This window comes from Coptis chinensis, chromosome 2 (assembly GCF_015680905.1).
Source record: "Coptis chinensis isolate HL-2020 chromosome 2, ASM1568090v1, whole genome shotgun sequence".
Classification (NCBI taxonomy): domain Eukaryota; kingdom Viridiplantae; phylum Streptophyta; class Magnoliopsida; order Ranunculales; family Ranunculaceae; genus Coptis; species Coptis chinensis.
In genome coordinates, this window is record NC_141457.1 from 15,560,482 (window position 1) to 15,585,787 (window position 25,306).

The 25,306-nt window shown below is 34.9% G+C and overlaps 1 protein-coding gene and 3 long non-coding RNA genes across 5 annotated transcripts; 1 reads left to right on the plus strand and 3 right to left on the minus strand.

Moving 5' to 3' along the window:
- The first annotated feature begins 1,434 nt into the window (after positions 1–1,434).
- On the plus strand, positions 1,435–9,524 carry LOC147515086 (uncharacterized). 2 transcript variants are annotated; one of them, XR_015213362.1, is made up of 7 exons: positions 1,435–1,784; positions 2,905–3,059; positions 5,144–5,221; positions 6,027–6,067; positions 6,155–6,212; positions 8,236–8,539; positions 9,212–9,524. It is a non-coding gene; the product is annotated as an uncharacterized LOC147515086 (long non-coding RNA). The 2 variants fall into 2 exon arrangements; XR_015213361.1 differs by lacking the exons at positions 8,236–8,539; positions 9,212–9,524 and adding an exon at positions 7,507–8,208.
- A 1,895-nt stretch (positions 9,525–11,419) lies between these two features.
- On the minus strand, positions 11,420–13,878 carry LOC147515087 (uncharacterized). The gene is made up of 3 exons (XM_086586109.1): positions 13,655–13,878; positions 13,250–13,406; positions 11,420–11,623 (listed from the first exon to the last, which is right to left on the minus strand). Exons 1-3 carry the CDS (start codon positions 13,655–13,657, stop codon positions 11,577–11,579), a joined length of 207 nt encoding a protein of 68 aa, XP_086442235.1. The 5' UTR covers positions 13,658–13,878; the 3' UTR covers positions 11,420–11,576.
- Positions 13,879–22,508: 8,630 nt separating this feature from the next.
- LOC147515088 (uncharacterized) lies at positions 22,509–23,131 on the minus strand. The gene is made up of 2 exons (XR_015213363.1): positions 23,016–23,131; positions 22,509–22,863 (listed from the first exon to the last, which is right to left on the minus strand). It is a non-coding gene; the product is annotated as an uncharacterized LOC147515088 (long non-coding RNA).
- Positions 23,132–24,001: 870 nt separating this feature from the next.
- Positions 24,002–24,520, minus strand: LOC147515089 (uncharacterized). Its single transcript, XR_015213364.1, has 3 exons — positions 24,393–24,520; positions 24,222–24,302; positions 24,002–24,148 (listed from the first exon to the last, which is right to left on the minus strand). It is a non-coding gene; the product is annotated as an uncharacterized LOC147515089 (long non-coding RNA).
- Between the last annotated feature and the right edge of the window lie 786 nt (positions 24,521–25,306).

A 25,306-nucleotide genomic window follows, 5' to 3' on the forward strand; every position in this document is an offset into this window, starting at 1 on the left:
CCTTTATGTTGCTTGCTCAACACCTCACTAAGACTTCCCATAAATATTACTAAAGTTATGGTCAAACAAATAGAAAAAATAATGACTCCGTCGAGTTTAGTTGTTTTATTGGAGCATCACCAGGTTTGCTTATTCACAATCATGTAGTAAGATCAAACGCTGCTTAACTTTGCAAAGAAAGTTTTAGTTTAAGAATATTAGTTGTTTTTTAACTTAGATAATTTAAGATAGTTTTTCAATAGCATTTCTGTGTGACTAGCTCAAGCTTATATCTAGATAGCTATTTGCAATTGGTAATCGTGGGTGACAACAAAAGCACCAACCTTTACACCTAAAGCCATATAATAATCAGATCAAATAAAATCCATACTGTTCTAGATTATGAGAAACAAAGCTACAGGTGTTGCCCCTTTACTTGGATGCAAAAGTATATCTTCTCTTCCTCCATTAATTTTTTATGATTAATGATATGGTTAGCTGTATTTAAATATTTTTAATCCTACTGCAGGAATAACCATCTATATCTTTTATGTCCCTAGCATACAGACTAATTATATTTTAATTAATAATGTATTCCCTCCATATTCTTCATTCTGAGAAGGACAAGATATTCCGTTGAGTAGGTAAAAGTTTGTCACGCAAGAGATAAACAAGTTTCAAATGAAAAAAAAAAAAACATATCCACACTTAATATTGTTTAAAGAGCATTTAGTATTCAAGTATCGACTTTATCACAGGTTTACTGTTAGGGGCCACAGTTTAAGTCTTTTATAGGGAGCATAGTTTAAGCCTTTAGTTTCTCCACTCTCTAGAACCACCTAGCACAAATTAGTATTTTTTTTCCCCAAAAAATAAACAAATTCATGATTTGGGTGTCATGAATGACTGTGGATACCCTATCAATACCAATGGAAAGAAGTGTAGTTTAATTGAAGGTAAGTATACGCAAGTGACTGTTGATGCCCTATCAGTACCAATGGAAAGAAGTGTAGTTTAATTGAAGGTAAGTATATGCAAGGGAGTCATTATTCTATGAGCCACTACCTGGACACATTAGAAACATGCCTCAAAAGACCTTCATTACATGCTTTCACTACTACTTTCTTTATCACATATTTTTTAAATGTTCATTGTCAAATTTGCCCTTTAAACTCTAATTGTTTAGTTGCAAATTGATGCTATGGTTGCATATCTTTATTGAGTACCCCCCAGCTGATGAGTTATATTCACCCCCTTTCAGTGACTGCTGAGGGTGGATTTACGACTGATGCAATAGAAAAAACTATAGAGTGGTTATATACATATATATATAACCACTATATATATATATATATATATATATATATATATATATATATATATATATATATATATATATATATATATATATATATATATATATAACTACTTCTGGGGTTATAATATATATATATATATATTATAAGATAGGGATAGGGATTTTTTTAGCACTACAGGACAAAATAACAAGTTGCCTAAGACAAAGGACGGTCAGGATCGATTTTTAGCACCATCGAATGGCTGGTGAGTGTTGATCTAAAATTCTGAAATGGGACATTGACGCAAACGGCTCCCACTTGGTATTTATGGGCTTTTCTTCACGTCAGGTCATGGATTCGAGCCGAAAATACCTGACTTTCGATGTTTTTGTTAGAATTATTGAAACTCATCGTGGTGTATCTGTTGAATACGAAGGGTACTTAAAATTTATCAAATTTTAGTTCTGCCTGCCGCTACTTTCAACAAATCATCGTCGAACACTCGAGGTATCTACCCAATTCAATTATTTTGATTTTTTTTTCTCCTTTTCGAATTAATTTCTTTGTCTTCTTTGATTACTTACACTATTTATATCAAAGTCTTAATCTTTTTGTTATTTTAGATTGATGTGTTTGTGTTTTTGAATTGACTAAGAAATGAAAGATGTTTACTTTGTAAATGAATTGAAAGTTTTGTTGTTTGGTGTCTGTTTGAATTTTGTATTTGAGCTAAAATGTGTTTTTTTTTTGCTTAAAAAATGATGCGTGAAACACTGCTGAGTTGTGAATAAATGGGATTTTGCTCCTCCCTTATGATGACTTTATTCCTATACATTACACGGAGATATTATAATGCATGTCTTACAAACCTTAGTGTGCAAACTTGATTCTGGACTTGATTCTTCAGTTGTGTGTGCAAATATTCTTGGGTTTGTTTTGCAGGTGTAGAAACTAATTATTGAGTAGCATAGTAACATTGTGAAAATATCCATGTGTGAAAGCTTTTGTTAATATTTCCCACCATTTCTCAGCACACCGTTTTGTTACTTTTTTATCACTTCACCTCAAATTTTATACAATCCAGTGTAGTGGGAAAAAACAAACAAGTAGTTCATCAACTAATGAAGACTCTAAATCGAACAAGAATGTGTTGATTACTTTAGCATGGTACAGTTATGAACTTCTTGGAATTACGACTTCTTTTTTCTGGTCACCCACCTCAAATGTTGAAGCCCAGGGTAGAGTGCTTGAGCTGGATGATGATAGGTCTTACATTGTTAATTGTGCCCAAGTCATGGAAAACATTAAAGAGGACTTTGAACAGTCTTATTTCATTACAGGTTTGATAACTCTCAATTGATAGCTCCATAAGTTTGTCCAAGTAATATTAGTTTCACAGTGTACATGTACATAATTAGGCTTTGTTTGTGACACAGTGATATTGTAATAGTTAACTTGGACAACTGCATGCACTATGAGCAAAGCAGACCAATGACGAATCTGATCATAGTTTAACGGCTTCTCTTACCTATTTGAAATGTTCATTATTCACATATAAAATTGAAGAAAAAAGATCCTAAGTATTAGCTCTATTGATTTGGCTTTAGGCATTTTCTTGCAATTTCAGGAAATTTTATACTTGATGCTTATGAAGAAGGCTGTGAATTTGCTGATTCGGCGGCATCCTTCAAAGGACTTTGTCGATTTACAAGAATATGTTCCAACTTTGGATCCCTGATTGAAAAATCAAAGATGAACCTAACAAAATGGGAGGAATTCAAGGTAAATCCGGTTTATTGTCACAATGACTGTTTAGAAAATAGAGATCGCCTTTAGAGCATTTTGCATTTATCCTTGCTTGAATAATACTTTGGGTGCAGGATACGGGAATAAGCCATTAGAGTTTTAGCTTCATATTATTGTTTTCTTGGAGACCCATTCTTTCTGGTAGAAGCCCCTTAACTCCTCTTGAAATCTTGCTCATAGAATTGGCAATCGAATACTATACTCCTGTCGACATACATTAAATATAGGCTCTTTTTAAATATAGATCATATAACTTTTGCACTATCCAAAATATTCATGTGTTAGTCTGGTGATTCATAAGGGATACTGGTATTGAATAGGCTTGAGGTTCTAGAAGTCGAGTATTCGATTGTGACAATCTTGCTCATAGAATTGTAGAATTGGCAATTGAATACTATACCTCCTAGAAAATGTATTCAAACTATTTTGTAGCCATTATTACTCAAAACAACTTTCCTTGCTTCATTCCATCACATATTACGGAGTGGTATTTCTAAGTTTTCACTTAAGAAATCCAAGTTTTTATATTCTTCTTTATGAGAAATTTTTCTCTATAGCGTATGGCCATGCCCTGTCTATGCTTTTAATTTAATTGCACAATTGAAGAGAGTGAGGGTAATAATCATAGATGATGGCGCATAACTCAGGTTGAGACTATGCCCCAGAGCACCTCCTCAAGTAAAGGCTTACATAGTCGCTTGATTGAGGGTTACAGTCAAAGAATCCGCCATGGCATATATAATGACTAATGATCACATATAATTACCAATGTCGTTGGATGGCAATATGAAACCAAAAACCTTCATTGTTACGTACCCTTGAACATACTTCATAGATTTTTGTGGCACTTTAACGCTCTCAGTCGTCATAGATTTCTAGTCATTTTATTTACCTCTCCTGTAGAACAAGCTACAATAGGAATAATTCATAAGTTTATCTTAGTAGCAATCAACTAAAACTAATGGGAAGACATAACAGTTTGTGACTCCTGTAGTCAATTCCCTTCGTATGAAGCCATTGAACTATTCATATTAGTTAAACTATTCATATTAGTAAGTTAATAGCAAACAATGCATTGCAGTCATAATTTTATGCTGCATAACTAGCGACAAGGCTTGCACATTGGCTAGGACTGCAACAAGTACACCTATTTGGAGACATTCAATGTGTCACTAAAGCCTTAATTAACTGGAGGAACTACTGTAGTGAGATTGGTGTGAGTTACTCAAACACTATAGGAAGAACATTCTAGCAGCTAAAATATACATGGGCAGCAATAGGCTTCGCTTGAAAAGAAAGGAGCAACATGTGGTTTAAGAATAGGGCCTCTGAGTCGCAATGGTATATAGATATCTACATCAATTCGATCCAGAAAAGAAAATGTTCTCAGCAAGGTAATGCTTTTCGTTGTTTCTTTCGAGCTATATACGTTTATTAATTATGTAATAAAAAATTAAATATGATTAGAATATACTTATTCAAAGTTTGTAGTGGAGAATACAAAAACAAGTATGGAAGACTTATAAACCATTGAGAACATTAACCAACAATATTAGGAAGCACTCGGGACTCAGGAAGACATATGTAAAGTGACATAACTAAACAAAGATATTATCTATAGTTTGTTACATAGATGCGATGGTTGTCGGCTTAGATCGAGATGGTAGACATTATGTTGCATAACTTTGGAAAAATAATTGAATGGTTACGAGTATTTTATTCTAGAACATTTAAGCTTTGTTTGCCTTTCTCTTCTATTATAGTAGGACTATACATCTTTACTAGACTTTAGTTCTAACTCTTTGTACGTATAAGACCTTCCCATTCAACTCGGTAATTTTGAAAGCATGCGTGCAATTTTAACATATAGTGACCGGCCGACTCACTATTTGTGATACTTCATCTTTACGGTACTTGGTGAGTAGCTACTAGATATAGACAACTCAATCCTTCCTTCTTTATGAATTTGTCAGGGATGATCTTAATGTTTTATTATTGTTTGTTTGTTAAGGATATGTTGAATAGGGAAATGATTGTCGACCTTATGGTATATTCTATAGGGTGCTACCTATTGTAAAGCAGAAGAAGAGGGAGAATCGGTACAACCCTGAAAGGAATTGAACAAGCACAAATACGAGGTATGTAAAAATGAATTCTACACTGATGGTTTTAGAAACTATTTAATTAATGAGATGAAAATTTGATTGCAATATATGGTATTACCTCGAATGTTCAAAATCGAAGTTTTGGTTTTCAACATTTTCAGCGACTAGATTGTTCTTTTTGAATGATGCATTATGTCAAAATTCCAACTTTTTTTTCCCCCACCTATTCCAAGTTCCGCATTAGCTTATTGTTCACTAACAGTATAGGCATTGCATGGTGAATATAGTAGGCACTAGACAGGGATACATAATATGTTTTTACACCCTTAATCCATTTCAGAAACAAATTATGATTCATTTTCTTTTTTTCTTCATTTTTTGGGGACCAATTCGGACTTGATTCCAATAATGGCCACAAGCGAGTGGGGAAGGGGGCTACTAACAGAGGACAGTGACTAAGCTTCTACCATGACGCTTAAGTACACTAACAGACCAGGGGCTGGTCTAATTCAAAGACATCAACTGTTTAGAGAGGCGTCACTTTGCTGATAAAAATGTATCACATATATTGTTATAGACTTCTCTTTCATCATTTTCAGTGTAACGAGAGAAGGGTAGACTTTAAGAGTTTTGAAGAAAACGAATTCGTTTCTTAATTCGGGCTTTTGAAGAGAACAAATTTTTTAATTGAATCCAAACAAGTTCAGAGATGAATTTACTGAAACTCTTCAATTCCCTTCTTTCCTTCTTTATTATCTTTATCTATTTGGTATTTTTTTTTCACAATCATTATATTATCGTTGTTGTTTGATGATTAAAATGACATGTGACTACAAAGGTGACGATGATCAACGATGACATGTGACTACTAGAAACTAGGTATGCATCCTTCTTCAAACCAAATAGTGCAACATATTTCTTGAAATTAATTGTGAAATTAATTGCGACGTATTTTAACAATGGCAGTGTACTTTGAATATGGAGCATTGTGATTGCTCAGCAACTGAGGAACAGACTTACAGAGGTAACTCTATCAAACTTAAATGGTTATCTGGGGTAGAAAATTTGTATGTTACTGAAAAGTAAAAGTAGATCGATATCACGTTGTGGTGGAATCCATGACAAAGAATAATCTATCTTCTTGGTTTTAGATTCTTTGCCAACAACCATGCATCAACCTTGATTTTCTCCCTGACTTGGTGCTTTGTGAGTTGATAGTGTCTAACAATACATACGAGTTAAATGTCGCCATAAGTATGATAACTAGATTGGCATTCTATTAGTGATCTTTGTAGCAGCCGTGTGAACATAATTTGTTGTTGACTTTTTCTTTCTGTTACATTTCTTTTTACTAGGGAATTTTATTGAATATGCATGTCCAATGAGATGAGGAACCCAAAATTGCAGGTCTTGCATGTGATATCACCACTATTTAACTTTGAACTTTTAATTCACCCTTAAGATAAAACTTTTGGGGGTTTGTTTCTTTTCATTTTTTCCAGTTTTTGGTTTGTGAATTACAAGCACCTCATATAAACATGTAGTAACCTTTTTAACTGCCAAAATCAGTAATTAGGATCTGCAATGTCCATTAAAATGAGATATGAATTTATAGGCATATACTTTGAACACTAAACCTTCTAGTGTAGTGATACGTCCTTTTCAATTCTTTTGAACACCATTATTGGTGTCATCCAAATACCTTTTATAAAAGTTTACAGAGCTCATCTCATCAAATCAACACGTACTTCTTCACTGTTACACATATATATACATTGTCATATAGTTAGACAGTAGTGGTTTTATTTAAATTAATCCAATGTTTTAAGCCAATTAGGAATATTAATATCGGTGTCCTATTGGCTACTACTGGGTATGTTTTCAACCTCTCAGTGAAAACTAATAAATATGTTTTTAGAATGTAGCTTCAAGTACCATTATAACCTAGGAAGAACAAATAGAAATTCGAGAAATATCAAGATTCAAGAAGTGGTGGTACTACTATTACAATATTTTGCTTTTTGAGTAGGTTTGCCATAAGGTATGGCCCTTCACAGCTCATTTAGTAAGTTATTAATAGAATACTCTGCAAGCTAAAGAGTGAAACAAAATAATATTCAATTGCTAGGTTCTCACAAGGCTTAATCATTGATTGATATGGTGGTGTTTAATTGAATATCCTTAGTCTAACTTTTTAAAGTGGTTTCATAGAATATAGTAGTGCTTGGTGGTAACTGTTGCAAATTCCGAAATGCCAAAGGAAGAAAAAATTCTTCTGTATCATCTGATCAATCCAAGGCATCTCCTTATCCTTGCAGCTCGAGGAGCTCCTTGCAGTATCTACCTAAGCCCCTTTTAGAGGATGTTAAAGAATGGGATCGGAAGAAGCCAAGTGCCCTGTGTGCACGAAGCATCCGCATAACGTTGTTCTCCGTCTATGTTCCTCCCAGGAGAAGGGCTACCGTCCATTCATGTGTGACACAACACTCAAACTACGTTATTCAGTTCCACAAGTCATTTGCATAAAACCTTTCAATTGTTCCACTTCAATCAAGAAGAAACTACTCATCAGGAATTGCTCAAGAAACAAGGAGAGAAACCAGAAGGTAGAGCCTACTAGATGCAAGGCGTGTAGAAAATGCCTTGAGTGTGCCCATTTCTAGTCCCACATGTGCCATGTAAAAGCTAGGTTCAGTTAAAACTTATCTGCCTCCTCTTAAGGGGCAGGCAGATCAGTGGTTGGGTTGTTATAGAATCCATTCGGAGGTTCATTAATTCTAGAGCTAGAAACTGGTATGTGGACCCTATTTTCCTTCAATGTTATTTGTAGGGTAATTTCTATAACTGAGGTGAATAACATACAAATTGTTGTGCAACAAGGTGTTGTTTGGTACAGGTGTTGATTTGTATAAGTGTTTGGACCATCTTCTTTTGAGGTGTCAATTGTTTTGTTTGGTTATGGTATGAAGTGCTTACTTAATATATCACTATTTGTGAATACAAACTATTATATTGTTCACTCTCTTTGTGTTAGTGAACAATATTAGCTTCAAACATGGAGGAAAATATGTGCATGCTACCAAATATGAGAACATTGGCTGATGACCGCCGTCTTCGTAGACAAACTCATAATTAAGAGGTTAAGTTAAATTCCTTTCTCTTTCTATGTACAAAATAATTGGTTTCTTTCATTTCACTCTTCAGATAAAATTTCCAGCGACTTCCAGAGGACAAGTGCTTTAGATATGACCCAGCTTATATGACTTGATATAGGTAATTGCTGGTTGGAATCGAGACACAGCCAAGATACAATTTTAGCTATTGTATAATGGTGTTATACCCAAAAAAGCTGTAAGATGATCCTCTCTCTCTCTCTCTCTCTCTCTCTCTCTCTCTCTCTCTCTCTCTCTATATATATATATATATATATATATATATATATATATATATATATATATATATATTGGGTAATCTAAGTTTCAATGTTAGTAGGTACTTTCATTGGGGTCACATATTGATAAACAAAGATTTTTACTTCAAAATTATATAGCTTTAGCTATATGAGAGTGTTTGATACTTGGATGTGTTGGATCAGAATTTGGGGTATACATGAGATGAACTATGAAAGCTAACAGTCCGTAGAGCAGTTTTAAGCGAAGTAATTGGGTAATTGTGGAAAATTTTAAAGTGAGTATTCAGGGCGCATACCCAAGTAGATTATAACCACACTAACATTGTTTATTCCATTGTTATCCCATTCAATTAAGTTAGTGGGTTACCTGGTTTGCTTTTTATTGTGCCGCTTTGAACTCTAATGTATTATTATATTAATTTGTGTGTGATAGTTTTTAGAGAAAAATCTCAATATGCTTACTAGACTGTTCCAATTAGTTGGTAATTAAGTTGGAATGTTTATGAGTTATGTATCTAATTACTGTTTTGGATTGGATTTCAGTGTTAAAATTGGTTGTCTTGCATAATTGGTACGAATTTCTTCCATTGAGTTGGATTTTATCTTTACAGGTTTAAAGCTTGATCTAAGATGTTGGAATAATGTCAGTAAAACAAGGAAGGTTATGCCAAAAAATTTGGAGGAACTATGTTCATGGGAGTTGAGGAGCTATCTACCATTCCACCACGAATGCAGAGAGGCAATGCCGAAAGCGCGCCAAGATAGAAAACGGCAACATTAGAGCCTTTATCATGAGAATTACCATCTTCAGTTTTTGTTAGTATATATTTTTGTTTTCCTTAAATATAAACTTATCTACATTATTCAATTATTGTTCCCTGAGAGGTTCAAGGTTAAATGCACATTAAATCAGAGGCATATAGTTTGGAGGTAGATATAAAATACCCAAGCCGTACGTCTGTATGAAACAAGCTGGCATGGCATAGACGTTTGGTCAATTTATGCATACCATATACTAATTTTAATGGGGCGCGGTATTGGCACCCCCATAAATGGGACTAGCACCCCTTTGACAAAAAGTAAAACAATAATGTTTATTCGTTATATATGTCCTTTTACACTCCACATGCCTATAGTTCTACGACAGGCAGTTGCCGTGAGATCTCATATCCCACGGCAGGCAGTTGCCGCGAGATCACACAATCTACGGTATCGGGTTGCCGCGAGATCCCATATCCCACGGCAAGCAGTTGTCGTGGCATATTTTTTTGTGTTTTTTGTTTTTTTTTTTCACTTAAATTTTGTGTATTTAACACACACGACATATGGATACCTCATTTTCTTCTTTAAAGTTTCTTTATACACTCCAAGAACAACACCAAAACCATGACAAAAAAAATGTACAATCGAGCTATAATTTTGCTATCTCGCGGCAAATATTTTCATATACTATAAGAAATTTTTGGATCAAATTAATGAAGAAGAGTTTTGATAATTAACACAAACAAAGACTCCATTTTAGTAAACAAAATCATCTCGCGGCAACTAACTTTTTTTTACGGTGGCTATTAAAAAAAAAAGGACCCACGGCAATCATCTTCCGTGGAATATGGGATCTCGCGGCAGCTGCTTGCCGTGGATTGTGCGATCCCGCAGCAGTTGCTTGCCATTAGTGTTTTTTGTGTATTTAATGGAGGGGTGCTAGTACATTTGAATTGGTCAAAAGGGTGCTAGTCCCATTTATAGGGGTGTCAATACCGCGACCCATTTTAATTAAATGAATTTGTCAATGAACTTTTATTTATTTTTTTTGCTAGATTTCTTAGATTTGAATTAATCAATTTCCAACTAAGAGATTGACAATGTGTTGATGAAAACTATATCATTGAACATGATTACAACGAACTACTGTTTTTAGTTTCCTTGAAAGAATCATTATACTTCCTCAAAAGAATTAGTACAAAGAAAACTTAATTTCATATGGCAGGCCCGCTATTAATTTTTGATGCTACTGATACATCAATTATATTTCAGTGGAGGAAGGCCAATCAATACTTTGCCAATAGTAGGTAATGCAGCTAATGGTAGGTAACACTGGGTAATGCTGTATTGTAGTTGTTAATAGTTTGATAAAAGTAAATCAGGTCATTGTGAATTATCAATGTAGCAGGCCCGGCCGTAGGCAGGATAATTGGCTAGTTTAAAAAGGATGGTTGAGTTTAAAAATTACAAAAGAACTATAGAGGGAAGTTACGTCCGAACATATTATAAATTCACGCGTCATTCCAAGTGACCCCCAAGTTTTTTAACTTGTATTCAAGTGAGAAATTCTCCACCCCCTCTATTAGCTATTAGTTTATTAGAGCATCTCCAATGGGAGGTGTAAATCGTATAGAGTGGAAAGTTTATACCCAAGTGTTAAAAAACTCTATCAAATAAACTATTAGTTAATAGGAGTGAGAAATTCCCCATCTCGCTATTAGTTGATAAATAGCCCTGACGACACTTGCATCACTTCAAAGTATCATCAAAATTGAACTTTTTTACACTTCTCCATTGGGAATAATATAGGGTGGATATTTGTGAGCTATACAATAATTTGCAATTGGAGTTGTAAAATCCTAATGGCACCTAAGTGGAGCCTATGTGGAGGTATAATTTTACACCCACCATTGGAGATGCTCCTAGTTATTACCTACGCTTTACAACCCCCGTCGGAACAAGTTTTACACCATATATTTACAACTGCCATTGGTGATGTTCTAACTGTTCAGATAAAAAACCAAACAGTAAGTGAGAAAGTAATTACAAAAAACAGATTGGTAGGGAAATGTTCCTTTATTACTCATAAGGTATTACAATTGCAAAAACCAACCATGTCCACTATCACATTCATATTCTTACATACTATTTTGAGTTAACAGAAACCTAATCTTGAGTTCTTGACCAGAAGTCGACCAGATATTGTAATCATAATCAAGCCGCGCCTCCGCTTGTTGCTGTACGGATGATTTGGAACAAAGCTGAGATGGAAAACATTCAAATTAGTAAATTCTAAAATGTAGGTTACACAGTAAAGCTAATCATCTTAGTAGATGATGATTTAATGATCTGGTCTAAAGATTAAAGTCAAGTACCACTAACACAAATAAAATAATTGAAATCAATAATTTGAGTACAATTCGCAATCTACAAACAGGCAGCCCAACAGGGGTCGCGACTTTCCTGTTTATGAGCAATTCCTCCAAAGAAATAAAATGAAGCTTGTAAATGATGAAAACAGGCACATATACTCCTTTATAAATACTATCAACAAAGATCAGGCTAAACCCCTTAGAAGATCAAACTGCAAAAGGACCATTTACCTACAGATCAATATGCCCCTGAGGTGCCAAAAGAAAGTAAATATGGCCAGAAAACAGTAAGGGCAACAAGGAAATGCTGAGCCCTGTCAACACAGTCCAGTGCCCAATACGAGCTGGAACTTGGTGCGAATCTTAAGTTGTAATGCTCAATAAGAATAATAGTGGAAGTAAATTGAAACTCTTGGATGATGTAAACAGTAGCAGATGGCGAACAAACCCAAATTGGTATGGTTTGTGGTGGTAAGAACCAATAAAAGAAATTCGTGAAAACGTTGCCACAGATCCGGCTCCAAATTCCACTAGGCATAATACTTTTTGTGTCTCGTAGTGTCTGCTCAGTTGTGGGTCCACAAACTAATACTTTTTGGTCGAACGTCAAAAGTTAAGGGTCATGATCATCATTTTATTTTACCAAGGAATGGCACTCGATTCTGAATTACATTTATTTCTGCACACCTACGCTTTGTGTAGATGGAAAGACGCTTTTGTGTTTCGGAATGTTTTGCACATTTGTTGCTATTTCCTGTTTATGACAATGGTTCTATTGTAAGGATACTTCATTACTTTTTCTATGATTCTATATTATTATATCAATAAAAATACCAACAAAATACCTATTTACAGATCAAAAAATAAATGCTAAATGTAGTCAGCATGTGCAGCAAAAGAAATATGACATGGAAAAGATAAATCATCATATATAATTTGCACGTACTGAAAGGTCAATTAAGATTTAACAAGGAGCTAACAACTTAGCGTACTATAACTTATGTGTTGAGATGTAGTTCTACGGCAGGCAATCAGCAACTTCAAAACTCGGTCGAGGAGGACCTAAGACACTTGCCTAAGTATGACAATGGTGCCAAGGATCTCATTTTGCGTAGTCTTGATCCCAGCACTTTTCACTCCCACTTCAACAAACCAATATAATTCACTCGCCAAAACATGATTGCGAATAACACAGACCTAAGAGGAAAAGATAGTGAAACCAATCATTTTCAATTATTTCTTCTTCACCATTTTTCTGTAAGACATCTCTATATGTTCTTCCCTTTTCCATATATCCATTTCCCTATTCCACCACCTATTACTACATCACATGTAAATACTAACCCCCCTTAGATCCGCCCCTGAGCATATAATCCGCTACTTGTTTCAAAAAGTCATATGCCTTTTCTAAAATACAAGAAACGATGAAACCATATTATATGCTTAAAACAAACATGCAGATAACAAAATGACAGATTAACAGTTATGTTAAAGTTAAAAGGAGAAAAAACTCACATGAACCAATGACAACGAAGACAAAGAAGCCAAGCACGATGGGTGTAACTGGATAGTCAGCCCCTTTCTTTGCAGTTGTTTCAGGCACTGCTCCTCTCTTAGTAATGTTCTTCTCAAACTTCTCCACCTTCCTATCTGCAAGACGCCTTGAAGTTGTCTACAAAAATTTTCATATCCGGCAATCAGATCTTAATTCAACAGCATAAAATAAATGGATTTTCAAAGTTCAATAGTATAGAGAATAATTAAACCAAACCACATTTACATAATAATAAATAATAGTCACGGGGATTGATCTGATCTATAAAACAAAACCCAGATCTAATATGTAACCCTGACAATCCGTTTAAAATCAGACCAACGAATCTTAAATTGGAAGGAAAAGAGAGATTGAGTGATTATTACCATCGTTGGGATCGAAGCGAGGAGATCTGCCGATGAGCGGTTTTTTTTTTTTTTTGGTTGCCGAAAGGAAGTAATGACTAATGAAAACGCGTTTGGGGTGTTGTATATATAATAGACACACACGGCACACTGATTACAAAGCCGACATTTCCTAATTCTTACGGACTTTTGTTTTTTATTCCAAGTAGCGCTGCCGTTACTTGAATGGATATTAGGTTTTGTTGTTTGGTGGGTCGCACCGTCTCCGAACCTTGTTTTGTCCAAATTCACAGTGGATTGAGTCTGTGAATCCACCCACCCCAAGTTACTAAACTTTTATTTGAATGAAGCCCAGCACATACTCAAATAAAAGCCCATCAACATTCTTTTGATTTTTTTTTTTTTTTTTTTTTTTTTTTTTCGATAATACATTCTTTTGATTTTGATTCACTGAAACTCATCAATGATTCCATGATACGATGTTCTTCTTGTTGGAAAATCTAAGTGTGAATATAAAATAGTCCCATATATGAAAGATGGTGTATTTGAACAATTTTAAGAAGTTGATCTAGTGTTATATATTTTGGAATTCAAGTTGGATGCGAAGGGTTCAAACCCACTCCCCAACAAAATAGACATAGGAATATATTGAATATTCTATGGTTTAAGATTGGGCCTTAGGGGTCTTAGACTTGTATGGTTGTGATTACGTTTTTATTTTCAGATTTCATAAGCAGTTATCAAGAAGTTAATGAGGTTTAAATTTTGGATAAATGCATTTCTCTTTTCTGACAGTTATAAAACTCTTTAAATATGGTCGTGGAGAGACATATGCTTGAAGAGACAAAGTGACTCTTGGAACAGACATAGTGGTTGTTTGAAGAGACACTTTATTTTTATTTAAACCCTTGTCTTGTTTATTCAAGAGGTTCGATCAAGATCTCAAAATCTAAGAGAAAGACTTGAAAATCATCATCCTCTTTTTCCCCATTTTGATTTTTTGAAGTTTTCATAGAAAGTACAAAAAAATCCATTCAAAGGTTCGCTAGGACTTCGAAGTTGTGGTGCTATACTTTGGAGTTACTGATTGTTATATCTTGGCAAGACGACACTCGAAGAACTGTAAGCACTCAAACAGAGGTGAAATTCGTCTTTTGGACATTGCATTTGCAGTCCTCAATCATCAAGAGTAATTTCTTTTATTATTATTATTTCTTTTATTCTATAAAACATCATATTCTTTATTCATACTGTTATCAGTAAAGTTTTATTACTTTGTTCAATTTTCCATACAGTTGAAGTGTGGTTCCAACACTTTTTCGGCTTGAAGATTAGCTTTACGAGTTGACTACTGACATGCAGGAGGATTATGGACATCCTTGCACTAGGAGCACACAACACATGAGTGATTGCGTTCCATACTTCCATTGTCTTAATTTGTGTCACAAAATTTGGATACTTTCAACTACTGAGAGATTGATACTAATCTCATCCATCTCAGATAAGCATCTAGACGTACCGGATAAAATAAAAGCACAGAAGAGCAGTTATTGGTTGTCTTGCGACAAAGTAACTAAGCAAGCTAAGTCCAATGGTGCGCCATCCCACCAAATATGGCGAAAATTGTGATCCAATGGTGCGCAAAATACCAACCTGTAAACGCTATCACTATTAATTTACATATACATAGTGCGAGTTTTAGTGGAATGGCATATGGTCTACAAGCCAATATGAAAGGCGGGTAGAATATATTTGGCTAGCACGTCACTACAAATGGTATGTAGTAAGTGTTTGTTTAATATGCCACACGCCAAACATTTTCCACAAAATATTCCATTTTATTAAGTTACTATTCTACCCATAATCTTATCGATTTTATTCCATTTGGGTAAGGAGCGAGGAAGGGGCAAAATTGGGACAAGATTCAATTATTAAATATGTGTTGCACGCCACTAGGAGTGGTGTGTGGTAATACTTGCTTAATTTGGGCTACACGCCATTGGGAGAGGCGGCTATGAATTCGAAAATTTTCTTCACGCCTTTGGCACTAGTAGATGGTTTAGAAACCATTGGGTGCGACTTACACAATCCGGTTAACACTATTCCTATGCTATTGTGCTATAGTGGGATAGTGTACAAAACCATTAGACTTAGAGAGTGAATTTGTGGATAGCCTTAGCCTAACATAGAGTCATCACTAACTACATTGCTCTCTCCTTTTGAGTAATTAACAAAAAACATGCTACAATTTCAAGCTAGTAAGTCTAGCTATAGGTTGAGCATTAATTGGAATAAAAAACTAATTAATGTCCAGTTAGTAGGTTTAAATTTTAGCTACAACTTCCATAACTTTTTTTTTTTATTATTAATTAATTAGTTTCTTGTACATAGAAACTCAAGAATATTCTAATTTTATTATTACTTCAGCAATATTTCAAGCAAACCTGAAAATATTAACGATGTCGATATATATATGTACATATATTTTTGGTAATGATTTAATTTTTGGTCTAGTCTCAATATGGGGATAAAGTACTAAAAACAACCGGGCGAAATTAGTTAAGATAGGTAAGAAAACATATATTCATATGTATGGACTAAATACTAGCCTACCTATGAGCAAAAGCACACAAAAATAGTTGGTTAGGTAAAAATAGTTAAAACTTAGATATAGCTCCCTCCAAAGTTTTTGCAAAGTACTTGAAATGGAGTGCTCTAAGTATAGAAGATCAATATAAATTGTCATGACTTTATGATTGTACCACTTCATATTTTTCCTCTAAACTCAACTTGAATAAAAGATGGCCTTGAGCAAGAATTATGTATACTAGCTAATCTGCCCGTCCTATGACCGGGCTTACTACTATAAAGATTAGACCACGTTAACAAATACATATTTTGGGTATGTTTGTTATTACGCTCATAAGTTTGTGTTGAAGAAAGATGTCATGGAATTTTTAGTCTTAAAAGTTAGCGTTTACAATATTTTTGTACATGATAGACTTGCAATTTCCCTGTTTATATATAAACTTCAGAAATAGGTAGCAATAAAATTATTGACAAAGTCATATATACATTTGAAATGAACAGTTATACCTTAGCTGAATTCTTACAATGAAATAAAAGAATACAAATATAAATCAGCATGAATAACTCAGCCATATAGTGTCCAAAAACATTAAGTCATTTTTGCTTCAAATAGCTACTTTTATCACCGTCATTGACCATGATCGATACAAATGAACTCTTACTGACCAAACACCCCAACCCCATCAAGCTTCCTAACCAAAAGATTTTAATTTATATCTAAAATCCTAATTCTATGCAGAACAACAATGGGAAAACTTGAGGTCCTATCACGTGCATCAAAGTCATGCAGAATAACTTACTCGAACAGTTGAACATTGCAATCGTGCTCACCTTGCTCACCTATTTCTTCTCATCCATCCTTTCATTGAGGTTGAAAACATAGTGTGTGATCTTGACCAAGGCAGTATGTGGAACATTAGTAGATCAAGTGATCATAATCCAGGAGGTACATTGCGATTTCTTTGATCCCTGTCCTTACAGAATGCATCAACCCAGCTGACCAAGAGCTTTTCCAACGAAGCCTTTTCTATTGATAGGGACTTGACTGCCTAAGTATCTCAATCAATCCACCTTCTAGTTGATTAAAATGATAGAAAATTTCATCTGGCTGCCTGTCCATCAACACCATTTTGTCACCGACGTTAATAATAGTTATAAAATTAAGTTGGCTAAGCTGAGCTTGACATAATAAGATCATGCAAAATACAAAACTGAAAATAAAAACTGAAATAAATGATGATATGCAGCTATGAGATAATAGATAAGAACAACATCAAATGCTTAATTCTACATAGCCTAAGTGAACTTTACATTGCATTCCTTCCAATATAAATGGCGTAAGATTATATGAACTCCAATTTAAAGGGTGACTTTTAATTCAAATTAAGACATTAATTTTATTACTCTTACATAATCAAGCTATGATTTTCTATCAATTTCAATTGGATTTTTAAGCTATACATATGGCTTCAGTGACAGTTACCTTCCGATTGCTTTCTATATAATTTGGCAGTGCTGCTCATGTCAATGAGCCTTTTTTTTTTTTTTTTTTTTTTTTTTTTTTTAAGTGGAAATTTTATTGATACTGATAAGGAATTTTACAAATAATTAGGACAAGCGTGCAACAAGTTTAGCCAAGAAGTCCTTTCTGAATAGCAAATCCTATTCTTCTAAAAACAAACTCGTTAGAACCGGTATCATAACATAACGCTATCGTCTATTACTTTCTGAAGTCTCTTGAGAAGCTCAACAGACTATTGTTCCAAGAAACCAAAAGTATCGAAACTAAACGGAATGAAACAATGCTGGTTAGCCATGCAAGCTTCCTTATGCTTCTCCATCTTCCCTGTCGCTGCTCTCTTAGTTGCTTCTCCCACCTCAAAGACTCCATTCCCAAGCCCTACCAACGGAGAGGCTCCAGTTACATCAACACATGCATGTCTCCCCTCAGACCAGCTGTATATCAATACATCCGCAGGCCGAAGTGTAGATCTCTCCTCATTCAGATCAGTGAGAAAATTCATAGGAGCCTCCTTCTTCACTTGTACCCCAGCCCTCCAAAATGCATCACATAAAATATCTCTGACAGGATCATGTCGGTATTTGAAACCAGGAAAATGTCTACAATGTGCTGCATGGTCCCCGAAAGCATCTAGTCTACTCTTTTTGCAAACAGGGCATAGACCACCATCAGAGTACAAAGGAATCATGAGACGGTACCGGAGAATAGAACGATACTCCACCGACGACATACGCTGTCCAAGGCCCTCCATCGGAATAGCAAGTAGAAAATCCTTTGCGTGTTCTGACTGCAAACATCCAATGACTGCTTTCTGACGAGTAGATAACACAAACTCCCTCTCAAGACCAGCAACAATCTTACTAGAGAACGCTTCCGCCAAAATTTTTTGTGGTTTTGAGGGGACGGTAGCATTCCCAGCCATAGAACTGAGGTCAAAATTGGGTATATTGTTGCTAGCAGTGCATGAGATTCTACCTGAGACATAATGGCATAACACTGCTAGCAACATCAAGAATCTCATCCAAAGGCACTGGCCCACAACTCCTAAGAATGTGGTTCTAAAGCTCAGAAGTCTGATAACGAGAGGCGACAAAAGCAAAAGTAGAGACATCAGTGGCACAATAAATACCTAACCCACCAAGACATAATGGGAGTGTTGATAAACACCACTGCAAATGACCGAAGTTAGGACCATCAGAAACCACAATACCCTGGAGAACACTGCGGAGATGCCGATTAAAAGTCTTAGCTGCCTCTCTAAATTGGGATGGTGGACAAGTACGAATCGCAAATACCAACTTAGAGAGCCCAACACAAGCACGTAAGAGAGCTAACTCACACTGTGGATCGTCTAATATAGCTAAATGGTCCATCAAAGTCGCAACCTTTTCAACATGCTTGCGAGCAAGGCCCATGACAAAGGATGGATTCACTACAATAGAAAAGACATTTAAAATCACTCCATAAGTGATGTAAAAAATATACGATGTCACTTTTGCAAGTGATGTAACTGGTGGCGACGTGAAAAGTTAGGGTTTTCAACATCACTTTTTAAATAATGTCTACAAGTGATGTTACTTCATATCACTTTTTAATTGATGTCCACAAGTGATGTTATAACTTTGCATCACTTTTTAATCGATGTCCACAAGTGATGTTATAACGTTTAACATCACTTTTTAAGTGAAATCAATAAGGTCAATTAACATTACTTAAGAAGTGATGTTTCATTTAGATTCCAAATTACTTGTAAAGTGATGTGAAATAACTCTATAAATCACTTTAAAAGTGATGTCCCATTTATCAAAATAATAAACAATAAAAATAAAAAATAAATAAAATTGCCAATGTCATCCCAATATAATACTAATTTCCTGGTCATTTATCATCAAATAAAGATGAAACGTATCTTAAAATCACATTCATCACACAAATATCATCTCCAATTCAAAATATTACACTATATACAAAAAATTATAACGAGCCAACATAAACTAACAAAATCTAATTTGCAGTACCGAAATGAGTCAAAGAGAACCACAATCACCCAACTAAGAACCTATCACAGCCTGGCTTGATGCAATCAATTTAATCCAAGAACCTATCATAGCCTAACAAATCACTCTGTTTTCTTTTTTCTGCAGTATGAAACATTGTAATAGAAAATCAATGCAGACTTGTACTCATGCAAGAATAGTTTGACAATGTCTGGATCTTCAAGAGAAGCAAGATAGGCTATACAAGGAACAAGACCAGGCAGTCAGATAATGTACTTGATAGCATAACAAGTTTTCCTACATCCATCTTACACAAACAAACCCTTGGAGACTCACCAAGAGAAATATTCTTCAAAGTACGTCTGGAGATATTAGCATGGTCAAAGATGTAAAGCTCAATACTCCTATTATTTTCAACCTAGAACATGTGATGCGTTAAATGAAACGAGGAAGACCAAATGAATAGAGAATAAGAACAATCAAAGAAAACACTTTTTGATTTAACATATATTTATATTTGAAGATGTCATACTGTGCTAAGAAATTCAGCTTTTATTTCCGAAGCGAGAAGTTTTCTGATGAAAGAGCTGACATCATGAACAACATCGAGATCTGCAACCTCCATCATATCCATGATCTCCCCATCTCTAGGAAGAGTAAGCACCTTTGCAATGAATTCCTAAAAATTATCAAGTAGTAGTTAGAACTAATGAGTAACATTATTTGGTTCTGACATCTACACTATATGATAAGCTGGGTCTTCCTAATAATACCCTCCCAATATCGAGTAGGCAATTTAAGATCTCCTTATTTACTTAATTTAGAAACATTTCCCTCACTAAATTTAGAATAAGTCCCTTTTTTAATATATATCGTTGTTTTTCGGAGACTTTGTCTCATTAGCTACTTACTTGTTCCCATAAATGATGCATCCGTGTTTTTCCGACGCAAACTTATTCCAAATTTTGTAAGACTAACAAAGATGTACTTTGTATTGATAAGAAATCAATATGGATCTACCTACATTTGAATGTAGCATAAAGGCCTTCGAGCTTTAACCCTTGAAAACAAAGTACTGCAAGTAGAAAGAAGCAACATATCCCTAGTGAACCAAAGAAGAAAAGATAGAGGAGCTCTGCTGAGGCTCTTTTGAATCTACAGAGACATACTCAATTGAGTGAAACGTTTATTAAATGGAACAAAAAGTGTTTGTTGGCAAAGAAAAGAAAGAACCTTATAAATGAGATTGCAGAAGACGGATGCCATAACATCTTATAAATAATGGATGCAAAGGTGCATCCCGATATGATGCAACAGACGACTAGCTGCAAGAGAGGGGCGAACCCGGTCTTTGTCCGTCGTCGAGCAGTCCCCGCGTCCAGCTTGGCTATATGTCAAAGGTAGTAATACATAAATTATATTTTGGGCAAAAAGAGGAGCTGCAAGGAAAAATATCGATCCATAGTTTGCCCATATATGACAAGAATTTATAACTTGGAAGAAGGTTTTAATTAATGGAATGAGGAAAATATGGACCTGACCAAACAATGTCGACACTCCGTTGTTATGTTCCAAGGTTAAAATAGGATATTAAAAATACAACTTTTTGTTAAATTATAATTCAGTAGCAAAGAAACTGATGAGCATCAAAAAGATACTCTGGTAAGGGAGCATGGTTAAAGAATATAAGGAGTATAGTAAGAATCTTGCAAATATGGAACTGAAAGGGCAGTTTACCTCAAGTGATGGAACTGATTTCGACTACATACATGATACACCGTAAAAAATATGTTATAAGAAACAAAAACCTTTTTCGACCACCCGACTCACGTTTTTTTTTTCAACTAACTGTCTTAGATCTTTGCAAACAGTTTCAACGTGGTTTAGAAGATCAAATGACTGGTATCCATTTCAAACAAGATTTAGGCCATTGTGGAGCTATGCAGGATTGAGCATAATTGAGAGATTGTCAATGTGAGAAGTAAACCATATTATTAATAATTGATGAGCCTTTCTCTTCTTTTGATGAATGCTAATTGTATGCTTATAAGTTTTTTTTTCCAATCATATTCTTAATATTTCTCACTCAATCAAAGGGGGGAAAACACACACACGCAGGGCAGCTAGGTGAAATTCAGTAAGGGATCCTGAATCCCAAGAAATGAATGTAAGAGACACAATCCATCTAAAGTCAATAATAAATTTGAAAAGGAATGAGTACCTGTCTTTCAAGAGCTTTTTGTGGTTGGTTGAGCTCCAAATAACAACCGCAGAGATTAAATATAAAAACAGTTTGTCGTAAGAGAAGCGGCCGGGGGTTCCAAATTCGTATCGAATGTTCAGTATCTTTCAACGAGGACAAGCGATTTGAACCAGCCATAATTCCAATAACAGCAGGGAAAAAAAGACTCACCAATGCACTGGAATGGTGAACAATTTTATTAGAAAACTTAGAAGTCATCTAGAATAGGAGGTTAGTTTGCTTCTGAGAGAATCTAGCAAGATTCAACAGTTGCACAAAAACATATATGGAATGAACATTTATAAAAACTCAGTGGCCACTTGGAACAAGATTATAAAGCAACAGAAAGGTAGTTTTTCCCTGGATTGAACTTGGGTAGAAGATCTATTTCTCTTCGAGATAAACGAGTGAAAAAAATGAAAAGAAGAAAGAAAAAAAATGTTTGACACCCAGGTTTATGAGTTGATTCCCTTGGTTGTACGTATAATGAATTTATGAATCTGAAGAAACAAGTGAAATCAGCCATCACAAAATCAACTTTACCACTAAAGACCCACTTCAATACTAGATACTACATGGTAATGTCAATGTGTGTAGACATAAAAAGCATATCCAAAAGTGTGAAGAAGGAAGCTCTGAATCTATCAAACAATAGTGGCACTAATTAAAGGGAGCCCATAAGATCCCAAATAAGTCACATATTCACCATAACAAAACAGAATAGGTATACCTACACGAAAACCATTAAGCATTTGTGTTGCTTACTTAAAATTCCAGTAAATTGATCCATTAGGATCAGGTACCCCTGCATTGTTGGTGTGTTGAAATTCTGAACTCAAATTGTCTTTAAATGTCGTTGAGCTCAACCCCGTGATTCCAGCTGTGCAAAGATTGGAACCATTTATCAGTAAATTCTAGCGCATAAACTAAAAGAAAAGATAACTTGAGCAATAATAACTTATTCAAAAAAAAAAAAGGTGGACAAGCAATAATCAATAAAATGATAAAAGGCATATTTCGTGTATCACATACCTTTATTGCACCATTAGTAGCAATAGCACTTAACGATAATGTAGTCAAGAAAGTGCACATGCCACAAAAGGAGACTAACAATAATGAGTCCAGTATGCTAGCCATACCAACTATCCTGAAAAGGGAAGAGGGTAGTATTTTCCCATTAACACTACTAGAGAGTACGTTTAAAAAATGAAAAAACAACAACAACAAAAGCAAAAAGATCGTATCTAAGACAGAACCTCAGTTGTTTGTTCTCCTCACCATTCTTGCCTTGATCCCTTCTAAATGACGTCAGCCACAAGAGTTCTCACTTTACAACCCTTTATATTGTATGTCATACCACCTATTTTGTTCTACTTCTTCAAATCATTTTTAATACCTTATCCAAGGTTAAATTCCTTTCCCGTCATTGTCTCTTTCGTAGCATACATACTAATCTTTCTTCAAACAGGTGAATCATTCGACAGGATTAGTTGTATCATATCCACAAGAAGGTTCCTATACAATGATCAGAATCCTAACTGACCATATATTACAACCCTTAACATTCTTTCTTAATTTCTGAAAATAAAATTGGACACACCAACTGATCTACTAACTTATACATGCAAAGTCTACCATTATGAACTAATACGGATAATAATTAATAGCATAGGGTAAATGTTATTTACCAAGAAAATCGGATAAAATGGATGATTCCCATTATATTTTGCAAGCATGGTACAAATAGACCCATCAAAGTCCCCAATTTAATTCCAATTGGCTGCAAGATAAATCATATTTCATCCATTAAAAACACATGGAAAAGATTTTAAAGTCAGCAAAAGTGCAAAACTACAATATATTTTATATTTTGACTGGTAATCCCTAATTACATCAGGGTACCTCTTGGGTAACGCCTTCCCACCTAAACATAAGATTGAATTCTGACACAATTTCTCATCGATAAACAATCAGAACTGACCTTCTTTACTTGAAGAACTACAATGTCAACTGGATGGGCATTTGGCGTAAGTGACTCAAGCAACCCTTCATGGTACACAGACATGAGAGGAATGCCCTTTCCATTGGAGTCGAGGAGACCAACTGCCAAAGGTATGAACATGGGTACTTTCACTTGCTGGCCAGGGGTTGGAGGAACCTCTTGACTGGAAAAAGATAAATCATAAACATAATTGAAACTACAAACATTCCTACTGTATATAACGACATTATGTGTACCTAAATCTCAAGGAATAAGTGTTGGCTTCGGGACAAAAAGATGATGTAACCTTCACAATAGGCGTGCCCGCTTGAGAGTACCTATAATTTATAATTACATTACAAAACCAAAAGCACCAACAATAATGTTAACAAGTAGAGATTGAACAAACAAGAAGGGGTGCAGAATACCATAATAAGAAATTCTGGAAGTTCGCATCATTTGAATCCTGTATGGAAGTAAAAAAATCTTCACAAGTAGCAGCCTATCCATCATGCCTCTTAAAGTAGAGATCCATTCCCTGGAACACATAGAGTGTACGTCATCACTCCATAAAAAACAGTTAGTACAATAACATCATTCAGAAGTAGCACAGAATCCACATTTGTGTAAATGTACATATAGCTATAATGCGACAAGATAAACATTTCAGGTTAAGGAAAATCCATGTTCATACTTTTCGAAAACCTCAACTCCCAAGCAAAGTTTTGTACATCCTGACAACTTCAGCTCCCTATTAAGCACAAATACAAATGAAGAATCAAATAATGCAAACTGTAATTATCAAACTAATTCCTAAAAATTATCAAGTACATTGTGTGAGTTCGGTTTCTTCTAAAATACTTAGCTCAAATCAATACACTAAACTAAAAGCTATGATATTCTCTTTTAAGAAAGCTAATGGTGGCGTGTAGTGACGCCGACATTATTCATCAATGATACAAGAAGGAAAACTCACCATAGATTATCGGAGGAAGAGTTCCCAGAGTTAGGCTTTCAAACTCAATAGATTGTATTTGGTACTTTCCAATGTAATATGCAAATATTGGTTCTACCGTGCTCTTTATCATACCACATATAGCTTGTACAGAACAAGATTGAACAATAAGTAATAAGAGAGGAAGAATAACTAACCAAAACAACATGTAATCCATATCTCAGTTTCCAGTACAAGGCATGAGGTACAGTTGTGCATATACTTATTAATTGATTATCTAAACTTAAAAACACCTTATCAAGGTAGGGCCACATATAAGATAGAAACTTATTCAACCAGTCCACCTAAAAAGATCACAAAAAGGAAATTAGTCACTGTGTGGAAAGA